This window comes from Engystomops pustulosus, chromosome 2, assembly GCF_040894005.1.
Source record: "Engystomops pustulosus chromosome 2, aEngPut4.maternal, whole genome shotgun sequence".
Taxonomy (NCBI): domain Eukaryota; kingdom Metazoa; phylum Chordata; class Amphibia; order Anura; family Leptodactylidae; genus Engystomops; species Engystomops pustulosus.
Window position 1 is genome coordinate 5,515,591 of NC_092412.1, and position 15,673 is coordinate 5,531,263.

At 54.1% G+C, this 15,673-nt stretch overlaps 1 protein-coding gene across 1 annotated transcript in view; it reads right to left on the reverse strand.

The window, feature by feature from the left end:
• Positions 1–15,673, reverse strand: part of NUP98 (nucleoporin 98 and 96 precursor) — a 49,977-nt gene that overhangs the window by 14,743 nt on the left and 19,561 nt on the right. Inside the window, exons 13-20 of the mRNA XM_072133616.1 lie at positions 15,453–15,586; positions 15,165–15,352; positions 14,794–14,910; positions 14,463–14,710; positions 14,271–14,384; positions 13,673–13,811; positions 13,165–13,342; positions 12,829–12,996 (exon numbers count right to left, since the gene is read on the reverse strand). Coding sequence (XP_071989717.1) covers positions 12,829–12,996; positions 13,165–13,342; positions 13,673–13,811; positions 14,271–14,384; positions 14,463–14,710; positions 14,794–14,910; positions 15,165–15,352; positions 15,453–15,586 — 1,286 coding nt within the window. The remainder of the gene's footprint in view (positions 1–12,828; positions 12,997–13,164; positions 13,343–13,672; positions 13,812–14,270; positions 14,385–14,462; positions 14,711–14,793; positions 14,911–15,164; positions 15,353–15,452; positions 15,587–15,673) is intronic.

The window sequence follows — 15,673 nt, forward strand, 5'->3', positions numbered from 1 at the left end:
CAGAGGCCGTGCCAGAGAAGCAGCACAGGAGAGAATTACTAGGGGCTACCAGAGGAGAACCAGAGAAGCGGCACAGGAGAGAATTACTAGGGGCTACCAGAGGAAGAGCCAGAGAAGCAGCACAGGAGAGAATTACTAGGGGCTACCAGAGGCTGAGCCAGAGAAGCAGCACAGGAGAGAATTACTAGGGGCTACCAGAGGCCGGGCCAGAGAAGCAGCACAGGAGAGAATTACTAGGGGCTACCAGAGGCCAGGCCAGAGAAGCAGCACAGGAGAGAATTACTAGGGGCTACCAGAGGAAGAGCCAGAGAAGCAGCACAGGAGAGAATTACTAGGGGCTACCAGAGGCCGAGCCAGAGAAGCAGCACAGGAGAGAATTACTAGGGGCTACCAGAGGCCAGGCCAGAGAAGCAGCACAGGAGAGAATTACTAGGGGCTACCAGAGGCCAGGCCAGAGAAGCAGCACAGGAGAGAATTACTAGGGGCTACCAGAGGCCGTGCCAGAGAAGCAGCACAGGAGAGAATTACTAGGGGCTACCAGAGGAGAACCAGAGAAGCAGCACAGGAGAGAATTACTAGGGGCTACCAGAGGAAGAGCCAGAGAAGCAGCACAGGAGAGAATTACTAGGGGCTACCAGAGGCCGGGCCAGAGAAGCAGCACAGGAGAGAATTACTAGGGGCTACCAGAGGCCGAGCCAGAGAAGCAGCACAGGAGAGAATTACTAGGGGCTACTAGAGGCCGAGCCAGAGAAGCAGCACAGGAGAGAATTACTAGGGGCTACCAGAGAAGCAGCACAGGAGAGAATTACTAGGGGCTACCAGAGGAAGAGCCAGAGAAGCAGCACAGGAGAGAATTACTAGGGGCTACCAGAGGAAGAGCCAGAGAAGCAGCACAGGAGAGAATTACTAGGGGCTACCAGAGGAAGAGCCAGAGAAGCAGCACAGGAGAGAATTACTAGGGGCTACCAGAGGCCAGGCCAGAGAAGCAGCACAGGAGAGAATTACTAGGGGCTACCAGAGAAGCAGCACAGGAGAGAATTACTAGGGGCTACCAGAGGAAGAGCCAGAGAAGCAGCACAGGAGAGAATAACTAGGGGCTACCAGAGGCCGAGCCAGAGAAGCAGCACAGGAGAGAATTACTAGGGGCTACCAGAGGCCGAGCCAGAGAAGCAGCACAGGAGAGAATTACTAGGGGCTACCAGAGGCCAGGCCAGAGAAGCAGCACAGGAGAGAATTACTAGGGGCTACCAGAGGCCAGGCCAGAGAAGCAGCACAGGAGAGAATTACTAGGGGCTACCAGAGGCCGGGCCAGAGAAGCAGCACAGGAGAGAATTACTAGGGGCTACCAGAGGCCAGGCCAGAGAAGCAGCACAGGAGAGAATTACTAGGGGCTACCAGAGGCCAGGCCAGAGAAGCAGCACAGGAGAGAATTACTAGGGGCTACCAGAGGCCGGGCCAGAGAAGCAGCACAGGAGAGAATTACTAGGGGCTACCAGAGGCCAGGCCAGAGAAGCAGCACAGGAGAGAATTACTAGGGGCTACCAGAGGCCAGGCCAGAGAAGCAGCACAGGAGAGAATTACTAGGGGCTACCAGAGGCCGTGCCAGAGAAGCAGCACAGGAGAGAATTACTAGGGGCTACCAGAGGAGAACCAGAGAAGCAGCACAGGAGAGAATTACTAGGGGCTACCAGAGGCCAGGCCAGAGAAGCAGCACAGGAGAGAATTACTAGGGGCTACCATAGGAAGAGCCAGAGAAGCAGCACAGGAGAGAATTACTAGGGGCTACCAGAGGAAGAGCCAGAGAAGCAGCACAGGAGAGAATTACTAGGGGCTACCAGAGGCCGGGCCAGAGAAGCAGCACAGGAGAGAATTACTAGGGGCTACCAGAGGCCGAGCCAGAGAAGCAGCACAGGAGAGAATTACTAGGGGCTACCAGAGGAGAACCAGAGAAGCAGCACAGGAGAGAATTACTAGAGGCTACCAGAGGCAGAGCCAGAGAAGCAGCACAGGAGAGAATTACTAGGGGCTACCAGAGGAGAACCAGAGAAGCAGCACAGGAGAGAATTACTAGGGGCTACCAGAGGAAGAGCCAGAGAAGCAGCACAGGAGAGAATTACTAGGGGCTACCAGAGGAAGAGCCAGAGAAGCAGCACAGGAGAGAATTACTAGGGGCTACCAGAGGCCGAGCCAGAGAAGCAGCACAGGAGAGAATTACTAGGGGCTACCAGAGGAAGAGCCAGAGAAGCAGCACAGGAGAGAATTACTAGGGGCTACCAGAGGCCGGGCCAGAGAAGCATCACAGGAGAGAATTACTAGGGGCTACTAGAGGCCGAGCCAGAGAAGCAGCACAGGAGAGAATTACTAGGGGCTACCAGAGGCCGGGCCAGAGAAGCAGCACAGGAGGAGAGAATTACTAGGGGCTACCAGAGGCCGAGCCAGAGAAGCAGCACAGGAGGAGAGAATTACTAGGGGCTACCAGAGGCCGGGCCAGAGAAGCAGCACAGGAGAGAATTACTAGGGGCTACCAGAGGAGAACCAGAGAAGCAGCACAGGAGAGAATTACTAGGGGCTACCAGAGGAGAACCAGAGAAGCAGCACAGGAGAGAATTACTAGGGGCTACCAGAGGCAGAGCCAGAGAAGCAGCACAGGAGAGAATTACTAGGGGCTACCAGAGGAAGAGCCAGAGAAGCAGCACAGGAGAGAATTACTAGGGGCTACCAGAGGCCGAGCCAGAGAAGCAGCACAGGAGAGAATTACTAGGGGCTACCAGAGGCCGAGCCAGAGAAGCAGCACAGGAGAGAATTACTAGGGGCTACCAGAGGCCGGGCCAGAGAAGCAGCACAGGAGAGAATAACTAGGGGCTACCAGAGGCCGAGCCAGAGAAGCAGCACAGGAGAGAATTACTAGGGGCTACCAGAGGCCGAGCCAGAGAAGCAGCACAGGAGAGAATTACTAGGGGCTACCAGAGGCCGAGCCAGAGAAGCAGCACAGGAGAGAATTACTAGGGGCTACCAGAGGAAGAGCCAGAGAAGCAGCACAGGAGAGAATTACTAGGGGCTACCAGAGGCCGAGCCAGAGAAGCAGCACAGGAGAGAATTACTAGGGGCTACCAGAGGCCGGGCCAGAGAAGCAGCACAGGAGAGAATTACTAGGGGCTACCAGAGGAAGAGCCAGAGAGGTAGCACAGGAGAGAATTACTAGGGGCTACCAGAGGCCAGGCCAGAGAAGCAGCACAGGAGAGAATTACTAGGGGCTACCAGAGGCCGGGCCAGAGAAGCAGCACAGGAGAGAATTACTAGGGGCTACCAGAGGAAGAGCCAGAGAAGCAGCACAGGAGAGAATTACTAGGGGCTACCAGAGGCCAAGCCAGAGAAGCAGCACAGAAGAGAATTACTAGGGGCTACCAGAGGAGAACCAGAGAAGCAGCACAGGAGAGAATTACTAGGGGCTACCAGAGAAGCAGCACAGGAGAGAATTACTAGGGGCTACCAGAGGCCAGGCCAGAGAAGCAGCACAGGAGAGAATTACTAGGGGCTACCAGAGGAGAACCAGAGAAGCAGCACAGGAGAGAATTACTAGGGGCTACCAGAGAAGCAGCACAGGAGAGAATTACTAGGGGCTACCAGAGAAGCAGCACAGGAGAGAATTACTAGGGGTTACCAGAGGCCGAGCCAGAGAAGCAGCACAGGAGAGAATTACTAGGGGCTACCAGAGGCTGGGCCAGAGAAGCAGCACAGGAGAGAATTACTAGGGGCTACCAGAGGAAGAGCCAGAGAAGCAGCACAGGAGAGAATTACTAGGGGCTACCAGAGGCCGGGCCAGAGAAGCAGCACAGGAGAGAATTACTAGGGGCTACCAGAGGAGAACCAGAGAAGCAGCACAGGAGAGAATTACTAGGGGCTACCAGAGAAGCAGCACAGGAGAGAATTACTAGGGGCTACCAGAGGAAGAGCCAGAGAGGTAGCACAGGAGAGAATTACTAGGGGCTACCAGAGGCCAGGCCAGAGATGCAGCACAGAAGAGAATTACTAGGGGCTACCAGAGGAGAACCAGAGAAGCAGCACAGGAGAGAATTACTAGGGGCTACCAGAGAAGCAGCACAGGAGAGAATTACTAGGGGCTACCAGAGGCCAGGCCAGAGAAGCAGCACAGGAGAGAATTACTAGGGGCTACCAGAGGAGAACCAGAGAAGCAGCACAGGAGAGAATTACTAGGGGCTACCAGAGAAGCAGCACAGGAGAGAATTACTAGGGGCTACCAGAGGAAGAGCCAGAGAAGCAGCACAGGAGAGAATTACTAGGGGCTACCAGAGGCCGGGCCAGAGAAGCAGCACAGGAGAGAATTACTAGGGGCTACCAGAGGAAGAGCCAGAGAAGCAGCACAGGAGAGAATTACTAGGGGCTACCAGAGGCCGGGCCAGAGAAGCAGCACAGGAGAGAATTACTAGGGGCTACCAGAGGAAGAGCCAGAGAAGCAGCACAGGAGAGAATTACTAGGGGCTACTAGAGGCCGAGCCAGAGAAGCAGCACAGGAGAGAATTACTAGGGGCTACCAGAGAAGCAGCACAGGAGAGAATTACTAGGGGCTACCAGAGGAAGAGCCAGAGAAGCAGCACAGGAGAGAATTACTAGGGGCTACCAGAGGAAGAGCCAGAGAAGCAGCACAGGAGAGAATTACTAGGGGCTACCAGAGGCCGAGCCAGAGAAGCAGCACAGGAGAGAATTACTAGGGGCTACCAGAGGCCGAGCCAGAGAAGCAGCACAGGAGAGAATTACTAGGGGCTACCAGAGGCCAGGCCAGAGAAGCAGCACAGGAGAGAATTACTAGGGGCTACCAGAGGCCAGGCCAGAGAAGCAGCACAGGAGAGAATTACTAGGGGCTACCAGAGGCCGGGCCAGAGAAGCAGCACAGGAGAGAATTACTAGGGGCTACCAGAGGCCAGGCCAGAGAAGCAGCACAGGAGAGAATTACTAGGGGCTACAAGAGGCCAGGCCAGAGAAGCAGCACAGGAGAGAATTACTAGGGGCTACCAGAGGCCGGGATAGAGAAGCAGCACAGGAGAGAATTACTAGGGGCTACCAGAGGCCGGGCCAGAGAAGCAGCACAGGAGAGAATTACTAGGGGCTACCAGAGGCCGAGCCAGAGAAGCAGCACAGGAGAGAATTACTAGGGGCTACCAGAGGAGCAGCAAAGGAGGAGAGAATTACTAGGGGCTACCAGAGGCCGAGCCAGAGAAGCAGCACAGGAGAGAATTACTAGGGGCTACCAGAGGAAGAGCCAGAGAAGCAGCACAGGAGAGAATTACTAGGGGCTACCAGAGGCCAGGCCAGAGAAGCAGCACAGGAGAGAATTACTAGGGGCTACCAGAGGCCGTGCCAGAGAAGCAGCACAGGAGAGAATTACTAGGGGCTACCAGAGGAGAACCAGAGAAGCAGCACAGGAGAGAATTACTAGGGGCTACCAGAGGCCGTGCCAGAGAAGCAGCACAGGAGAGAATTACTAGGGGCTAGCAGAGGAGAACCAGAGAAGCAGCACAGGAGAGAATTACTAGGGGCTACCAGAGGCCGTGCCAGAGAAGCAGCACAGGAGAGAATTACTAGGGGCTACCAGAGGAGAACCAGAGAAGCGGCACAGGAGAGAATTACTAGGGGCTACCAGAGGAAGAGCCAGAGAAGCAGCACAGGAGAGAATTACTAGGGGCTACCAGAGGCCGAGCCAGAGAAGCAGCACAGGAGAGAATTACTAGGGGCTACCAGAGGCCAGGCCAGAGAAGCAGCACAGGAGAGAATTACTAGGGGCTACCAGAGGCTGAGCCAGAGAAGCAGCACAGGAGAGAATTACTAGGGGCTACCAGAGGCCGGGCCAGAGAAGCAGCACAGGAGAGAATTACTAGGGGCTACCAGAGGCCAGGCCAGAGAAGCAGCACAGGAGAGAATTACTAGGGGCTACCAGAGGAAGAGCCAGAGAAGCAGCACAGGAGAGAATTACTAGGGGCTACCAGAGGCCGAGCCAGAGAAGCAGCACAGGAGAGAATTACTAGGGGCTACCAGAGGCCAGGCCAGAGAAGCAGCACAGGAGAGAATTACTAGGGGCTACCAGAGGCCAGGCCAGAGAAGCAGCACAGGAGAGAATTACTAGGGGCTACCAGAGGCCGTGCCAGAGAAGCAGCACAGGAGAGAATTACTAGGGGCTACCAGAGGAGAACCAGAGAAGCAGCACAGGAGAGAATTACTAGGGGCTACCAGAGGAAGAGCCAGAGAAGCAGCACAGGAGAGAATTACTAGGGGCTACCAGAGGCCGGGCCAGAGAAGCAGCACAGGAGAGAATTACTAGGGGCTACCAGAGGCCGAGCCAGAGAAGCAGCACAGGAGAGAATTACTAGGGGCTACTAGAGGCCGAGCCAGAGAAGCAGCACAGGAGAGAATTACTAGGGGCTACCAGAGAAGCAGCACAGGAGAGAATTACTAGGGGCTACCAGAGGAAGAGCCAGAGAAGCAGCACAGGAGAGAATTACTAGGGGCTACCAGAGGAAGAGCCAGAGAAGCAGCACAGGAGAGAATTACTAGGGGCTACCAGAGGAAGAGCCAGAGAAGCAGCACAGGAGAGAATTACTAGGGGCTACCAGAGGCCAGGCCAGAGAAGCAGCACAGGAGAGAATTACTAGGGGCTACCAGAGAAGCAGCACAGGAGAGAATTACTAGGGGCTACCAGAGGAAGAGCCAGAGAAGCAGCACAGGAGAGAATAACTAGGGGCTACCAGAGGCCGAGCCAGAGAAGCAGCACAGGAGAGAATTACTAGGGGCTACCAGAGGCCGAGCCAGAGAAGCAGCACAGGAGAGAATTACTAGGGGCTACCAGAGGCCAGGCCAGAGAAGCAGCACAGGAGAGAATTACTAGGGGCTACCAGAGGCCGGGCCAGAGAAGCAGCACAGGAGAGAATTACTAGGGGCTACCAGAGGCCGGGCCAGAGAAGCAGCACAGGAGAGAATTACTAGGGGCTACCAGAGGCCAGGCCAGAGAAGCAGCACAGGAGAGAATTACTAGGGGCTACCAGAGGCCAGGCCAGAGAAGCAGCACAGGAGAGAATTACTAGGGGCTACCAGAGGCCAGGCCAGAGAAGCAGCACAGGAGAGAATTACTAGGGGCTACCAGAGGCCGGGCCAGAGAAGCAGCACAGGAGAGAATTACTAGGGGCTACCAGAGGCCAGGCCAGAGAAGCAGCACAGGAGAGAATTACTAGGGGCTACCAGAGGCCAGGCCAGAGAAGCAGCACAGGAGAGAATTACTAGGGGCTACCAGAGGCCGGGCCAGAGAAGCAGCACAGGAGAGAATTACTAGGGGCTACCAGAGGCCAGGCCAGAGAAGCAGCACAGGAGAGAATTACTAGGGGCTACCAGAGGCCAGGCCAGAGAAGCAGCACAGGAGAGAATTACTAGGGGCTACCAGAGGCCAGGCCAGAGAAGCAGCACAGGAGAGAATTACTAGGGGCTACCAGAGGCCGGGCCAGAGAAGCAGCACAGGAGAGAATTACTAGGGGCTACCAGAGGCCAGGCCAGAGAAGCAGCACAGGAGAGAATTACTAGGGGCTACCAGAGGCCAGGCCAGAGAAGCAGCACAGGAGAGAATTACTAGGGGCTACCAGAGGCCGGGCCAGAGAAGCAGCACAGGAGAGAATTACTAGGGGCTACCAGAGGCCAGGCCAGAGAAGCAGCACAGGAGAGAATTACTAGGGGCTACCAGAGGCCAGGCCAGAGAAGCAGCACAGGAGAGAATTACTAGGGGCTACCAGAGGCCGTGCCAGAGAAGCAGCACAGGAGAGAATTACTAGGGGCTACCAGAGGAGAACCAGAGAAGCAGCACAGGAGAGAATTACTAGGGGCTACCAGAGGCCAGGCCAGAGAAGCAGCACAGGAGAGAATTACTAGGGGCTACCATAGGAAGAGCCAGAGAAGCAGCACAGGAGAGAATTACTAGGGGCTACCAGAGGAAGAGCCAGAGAAGCAGCACAGGAGAGAATTACTAGGGGCTACCAGAGGCCGGGCCAGAGAAGCAGCACAGGAGAGAATTACTAGGGGCTACCAGAGGCCGAGCCAGAGAAGCAGCACAGGAGAGAATTACTAGGGGCTACCAGAGGAGAACCAGAGAAGCAGCACAGGAGAGAATTACTAGAGGCTACCAGAGGCAGAGCCAGAGAAGCAGCACAGGAGAGAATTACTAGAGGCTACCAGAGGCAGAGCCAGAGAAGCAGCACAGGAGAGAATTACTAGGGGCTACCAGAGGCCGAGCCAGAGAAGCAGCACAGGAGAGAATTACTAGGGGCTACCAGAGGAAGAGCCAGAGAAGCAGCACAGGAGAGAATTACTAGGGGCTACCAGAGGAAGAGCCAGAGAAGCAGCACAGGAGAGAATTACTAGGGGCTACCAGAGGCCGAGCCAGAGAAGCAGCACAGGAGAGAATTACTAGGGGCTACCAGAGGAAGAGCCAGAGAAGCAGCACAGGAGAGAATTACTAGGGGCTACCAGAGGCCGGGCCAGAGAAGCATCACAGGAGAGAATTACTAGGGGCTACTAGAGGCCGAGCCAGAGAAGCAGCACAGGAGAGAATTACTAGGGGCTACCAGAGGCCGGGCCAGAGAAGCATCACAGGAGAGAATTACTAGGGGCTACCAGAGGCCGGGCCAGAGAAGCAGCACAGGAGAGAATTACTAGGGGCTACCAGAGGAAGAGCCAGAGAAGCAGCACAGAAGAGAATTACTAGGGGCTACCAGAGGAAGAGCCAGAGAAGCAGCACAGGAGAGAATTACTAGGGGCTACCAGAGGAGAACCAGAGAAGCAGCACAGGAGAGAATTACTAGGGGCTACCAGAGGAGCAGCACAGGAGAGAATTACTAGGGGCTACCAGAGGAGCAGCACAGGAGAGAATTACTAGGGGCTACCAGAGGCCGGGCCAGAGAAGCAGCACAGGAGAGAATTACTAGGGGCTACAAGAGGCCGAGCCAGAGAAGCAGCACAGGAGAGAATTACTAGGGGCTACCAGAGGAAGAGCCAGAGAAGCAGCACAGGAGAGAATTACTAGGGGCTACCAGAGGCCGGGCCAGAGAAGCAGCACAGGAGAGAATTACTAGGGGCTACCAGAGGAAGAGCCAGAGAAGCAGCACAGGAGAGAATTACTAGGGGCTACTAGAGGCGGGGCCAGAGAAGCAGCACAGGAGAGAATTACTAGGGGCTACCAGAGGCCGGGCCAGAGAAGCAGCACAGGAGAGAATTACTAGGGGCTACCAGAGGCAGAGCCAGAGAAGCAGCACAGGAGAAAATTACTAGGGGCTACCAGAGGCAGAGCCAGAGAAGCAGCACAGGAGAGAATTACTAGGGGCTACCAGAGGAGAACCAGAGAAGCAGCACAGGAGAGAATTACTAGGGGCTACCAGAGGCCAGGCCAGAGAAGCAGCACAGGAGAGAATTACTAGGGGCTACCAGAGGCCAGGCCAGAGAAGCAGCACAGGAGAGAATTACTAGGGGCTACCAGAGGCCGGGCCAGAGAAGCAGCACAGGAGAGAATTACTAGGGGCTACCAGAGGCCGAGCCAGAGAGGCAGCACAGGAGAGAATTACTAGGGGCTACCAGAGGCCGGGCCAGAGAAGCAGCACAGGAGAGAATTACTAGGGGCTACCAGAGGCCAGGCCAGAGAAGCAGCACAGGAGAGAATTACTAGGGGCTACCAGAGGCCGGGATAGAGAAGCAGCACAGGAGAGAATTACTAGGGGCTACCAGAGGCCGAGCCAGAGAAGCAGCACAGGAGAGAATTACTAGGGGCTACCAGAGGAAGAGCCAGAGAAGCAGCACAGCTGAGAATTACTAGGGGCTACCAGAGGCCGAGCCAGAGAAGCAGCACAGGAGAGAATTACTAGGGGCTACCAGAGGCCAGGCCAGAGAAGCAGCACAGGAGAGAATTACTAGGGGCTACCAGAGGCCAGGCCAGAGAAGCAGCACAGGAGAGAATTACTAGGGGCTACCAGAGGAAGAGCCAGAGAAGCAGCACAGGAGAGAATTACTAGGGGCTACCAGAGGCCGAGCCAGAGAAGCAGCACAGGAGAGAATTACTAGGGGCTACCAGAGGAAGAGCCAGAGAAGCAGCACAGGAGAGAATTACTAGGGGCTACCAGAGGAGAACCAGAGAAGCAGCACAGGAGAGAATTACTAGGGGCTACCAGAGGCCAGGCCAGAGAAGCGGCACAGGAGAGAATTACTAGGGGCTACCAGAGGAGAACCAGAGAAGCAGCACAGGAGAGAATTACTAGGGGCTACCAGAGGCAGAGCCAGAGAAGCAGCACAGGAGAGAATTACTAGGGGCTACCAGAGGCCGGGCCAGAGAAGCAGCACAGGAGAGAATTACTAGGGGCTACCAGAGGCCGAGCCAGAGAAGCAGCACAGGAGAGAATTACTAGGGGCTACCAGAGGCCAGGCCAGAGAAGCAGCACAGGAGAGAATTACTAGGGGCTACCAGAGGAAGAGCCAGAGAAGCAGCACAGGAGAGAATTACTAGGGGCTACTAGAGGCCGGGCCAGAGAAGCAGCACAGGAGAGAATTACTAGGGGCTACCAGAGGCCGAGCCAGAGAAGCAGCACAAGGAGAGAATTACTAGGGGCTACCAGAGGCCGGGCCAGAGAAGCAGCACAGGAGAGAATTACTAGGGGCTACCAGAGGCAGAGCCAGAGAACCAGCACAGGAGAGAATTACTAGGGGCTACCAGAGGCAGAGCCAGAGAAGCAGCACAGGAGAGAATTACTAGGGGCTACCAGAGGAAGAGCCAGAGAAGCAGCACAGGAGAGAATTACTAGGGGCTACCAGAGGCCGAGCCAGAGAAGCAGCACAGGAGAGAATTACTAGGGGCTACCAGAGGCCGAGCCAGAGAAGCAGCACAAGGAGAGAATTACTAGGGGCTACCAGAGGCCGAGCCAGAGAACCAGCACAAGGAGAGAATTACTAGGGGCTACCAGAGGCCGAGCCAGAGAAGCAGCACAGGAGAGAATTACTAGGGGCTACCAGAGGCCGAGCCAGAGAAGCAGCACAGGAGAGAATTACTAGGGGCTACCAGAGGCCAGGCCAGAGAAGCAGCACAGGAGAGAATTACTAGGGGCTACCAGAGGCCGAGCCACAGGGAGAGAATCACCACTGACTATGGAGGGCGATCTGAGCAGCTCTGACTACACGATGCGCTTGCAGCCATAGTGTTACCTTACAGACTCCGCACTACAATCACTAAATCAGTGTCATTTACCAGCCGCCCTGATCCTACACAAATACTGTATTTACACTAGGTCCCTGCTCTTGGGACTAGATTAGGGTGTGTTCTCAAACTCTCCTTGCATTCAGTGGATGAAACAGATTAGCGGAGTCTATCCCCCCCGCTGCTGACAATGGCCATAGAAAATAACTGGGGGCGATGCAGAGACGCAGGGAAAAAGCTGCTCTATAACCTACGACTCGGGGCTGCAGATTCCACTGCTGTGTGCATGAGACCCTAGTGTTCTACATCCAGACAGCAACTGGATGACTGAGATGCAGCCCCACGGGTGAGCCAGCCGGGGATGCACCACCGATTTTGGAAGGAATACTGTTTGTTGCGCCCTTCAGCTTGGCATGCAAGTAGTAGACGTAGTTGCTGAACCTTCAATCTGGCTTCAAGTTTTTGGTCTTCAATGCACGGGCATCACCTACCTCCTGGTGAGGAAGCCATAGTAATGGACATGACCCCACATAGGGTCAGCAGTACTGCTCCCTATAAAGACCTTACACTGCAGAGCTCGGCGAGATAAGCGAGCAGCAGGTCACACATGCACGGGCTGCCCTGTTCATCTCTATAGTGCTGACATTACTGTAACATGGTCGTACCCTGGAGTCTGACCATCCCAGGACCCCGGATTTATGCTTCCACATTCATTAGATCCAGGAGCTACAGAACATTTACACAAGTACAGATTTATTCCTTTCATTTTTGCAATAAAAACTACAATCAGAACACGATACATAACCCATAAGACGACGTTGTGTGCGCAATTCTCCCGTCTCTCCCGTGCGGCTCTACAGTCACCGCTGTTATTATAGGCATCACCTGAGGCAGGCGCCACGTATATTTATTGCTAGGACCCATTTTATTATCTGGAGTAAAATGGTCCCATTACCCAAATATCAGCGTCCACAGAATGAGGTTATGGTGCGCACCGGGTCCATGGATGCACTACCTCCAGTCACCACAGATAGAGGGGGCAGCAGAGCAGCAGCATCCAGTATTTTATCATCCTGCTGGTAGCAATGACTGCTGACTAACCCCAACATGTCAGGCCTGCAGGATTATTACCCCTGATTATACAATCCGCACATCACAGCAGGTTTGTCCCCATATTCACTTTTTGCACTGGAGGCAAAGAACTGCCCCAAATGCTATACGTGCCAGTGAATCTGGGGCAGGAATGGGTCACCATTTTGAGAAAGAATCATGTAATCGCACGTAGAAGGGACATTGCATCATAGACAGATCTGGGAGATTGCAGCCCCAGCTACAAGGTAACAAATACCCAGCTGTGAGGCAGCCACCATCGCTGTACTGTACACAACACACTGACTGCATCTGCTCTTTATAATGTATCAGCCAACGGAGCCAAGGCCCTGAGCATAGAGGACCCAGAGTATGACTGCTGCATTATGGGTAATTATAGGGACACAATGACAACGCTTCTCCAGCCGCCTGCACTAGTCCTGTCTGACTTTATACACGTAATGGCACAGCACCAGAAGGGAGACCTGCTGGAAGGTTTAGCCCCTCTCTACCTGTGGTGGAGGGGAAGGTCTCCCATTAAGCATAGCCTGCTGTGGGGGCAGCTGCTGTCCAGGAGGGGGCAGGGCGGCAGCCTTCATTTTCTTGGGTTCAGCAGTGGAGGCGGCAGAGTCCTCTTCATCGTCTGATTCTTGGAGTCCATACTTGGAGAAGTGCTTCACCTGCAGAGGATCACAAGGAGCGGAGTTACCCATATATCTATTATCACCACTGTGCCCGAGCCGGCTGCCCACCAGGTTACTGTGCTGCCCGCCATTAGAAGGGGGTAAAGCTGTTATACAGAGCCAGATTCCTCTCATATCACACAGAGCAGAACCTGACGACCTCACCTTGAACACCCAGGACCCGGTCTCCGGACGATACTCCTTAAACTGGGCTCCTTGTTTCCTGGAGGCGGCTTCCAGCTTGTTCTTATAGTTCATCTCCTCCAGCCGCTCGGGGCTCTTGATTAATGCACGGGTCGTCTTATCTATAGGCCACACCTCGTTCAGGGTCACCTCCGCCGGCCTGAGAGAGAGCGAGAGATGCCACTTATATACACAGAAGGAGGTCTCAAAACATTCACAAAACCCCAACCCCCACATACACACATCTTGTAAATGAGCCACGTGCCTAGAGAAGCTCATACAGAGGGGGCACAGCCTTCCACTAGATGCATGTACATGTCAGAGCCTAGTCACGGATGCCACATATCAAGGAGTACAGAGTCTTGTGGACATGTGCAATGGTAACTCCACAGATGCCATGTACTACAGTGTGAGTCTCACACAGTATAGGGGGGGGAGGGGGTGCAGACAGCTTGTGGACACGTGCAGTTAACCCTCTCCATGATCATACCTGTTGAGACCTTCACCCACAGGAGGCTTATTCCCATCATCCGTGTAGACGATCACCTCCTTATTTCTGATATGGACAATCTCATCCAGGTTCAGGTTTGTCAGGTCAACCAGACCTTCAAAATATATGGATCCGTATCCTGCGGGGGACAAAAGAAAAAACTGAATTCTGAGAATTATCTGGAAGATGACCTGTGTATTACACGGGTCAGGTGACCTAGTATAATGGGGGCAGCCACAGCCGCACATGGCGATACACGAAGGAACAGATACAAGTGAGGGATCCCGAGGTTCCTGACATGGGAAGTTCTGTGCACGCACGCGTATCAGCTACAGGAGAAGGAAAGGCATTACAGGGGCTCCCCAGGATTTGCTCGAAGTGTCCAGGACAGTGGTCACAAAGTACAGTAGGCGATACCTGGATCCCCCACTAGTCAGCTGACCAGCTCATGTTTCACTCAGGCATGCTGCCGTACATTGCATAGTGGCCTATTAGGGTATTGAATAGCAGCTGCACTTATGGAGCCTCATCATTGGCCTGTGCAGCACACCCTGCGTGACATTGTATAAGAGCGCGTCCTCCCATAACCTCCACTCACCTCTGCGGCCGATGGTGAAACCTTCTACCATGCACTTTCCTTCATCGTCCATCATCTTGGCCAGCTCCTCCATGGAGGGGATGGTGTAGTAACCTTCTCTGGATAGTACAATGCCTGGAAGAAGAAACAGATGTTTAAGATCCCCACACGCCCTGGGTGGTCCTCAGTCACGTTCGCTCTATGGCAGCTCACCGGCAGGGTGTGGGGGCACATCATTGAGCACCTCCTCCTCGGTGTACGAGCTCTCCTCCGCGCTGCCGTCCAGGCTGTTCCTCAGGGCGCTGCGCATGTTCAGAGCCACGATGGTGTCATCCATATTGTTCAGACGCTTCTTCTCCTGACTGTGAGGCAGAGGTTTGGATAAAGAGGGGGGCGGGTAGAATCTGGACACCTCCTCGTCAGCTTCTCCGTCTCCATCACAGTGGCTCTTGTCATTAGGTCTGTAACACGGACAAAGTCCATTATGTACAGTTATAGCAGAGAGCAGACATGAGGACCTGCAGATCCAACATGAACACGTTACCTGTCGTCATTCTCTGGGTACCGGGCTGGAGAAGGGGCCTCGTCCTGCTCGCTGTGGGATGGAGAGGCCAGATTGCTGATATTTAGGTTCTTCAGAACCAACTTCTTTATGCTCTTCCTAAGATAGAAATAGGAAAGATTTGACCTTCGTGGTAGATCTGCAGCCATCAGGGCACAGAAAGGCTGGAGTGAAACATGAGCAGAGCCTGCTAAAATCTACAAATTACTCAAAGTCTTAAATAAAAAAATAAAAAAAAATCTGCTACTACTAACAGCATACACACAGGTCTGATTACATAGGGAAAGAGCACAGAACACAGCAGTGTTAGAACACAACACTGGCGGCAGTCACAGGATCCATTAATCTCATACCTGGGCATGAAGGCTCCGCTGGACATAGAAGGTTCGTCATCATCCAGCCCATCAAACAGCTGAGTCTTTGCGGTACCGGACGTCTGCAGAGCTTTGGGTCGCACCTTGGTGGCGGGGCGAGGGGTGAGCTTATAGTGCGTTGGGGTGGTGAGGGCTTTCTGTGCAGCCGGGTTGGTGGGTTTTAGGCGCTAATAGAACAGATTTCAAAGTTTAAAAAAAAAAAAACAAACAAAAAAAAAAAAAAACTGATTTAAACCTCATCCAAAAATCACACAACTGGTCACTTACCTCTTCCTTCTTCTTTGGGTCAGAAATGGGGTTTCGGAATAGCGGGGAATCGCCATAGGGAGAATAGGCCAGAGCAGTGAGCTGCTGCTGGAGGACCAGCTGCTGGGCGGCCGCTGCACTGGGATCACTCAGAGCTGAAACAAAAAGCCGGGTCAGAACCAGCAGAATATATTTCCTATAGAGGAGAGAGTGTACTACTAGGTGGAGCGCAGACCTGTAAA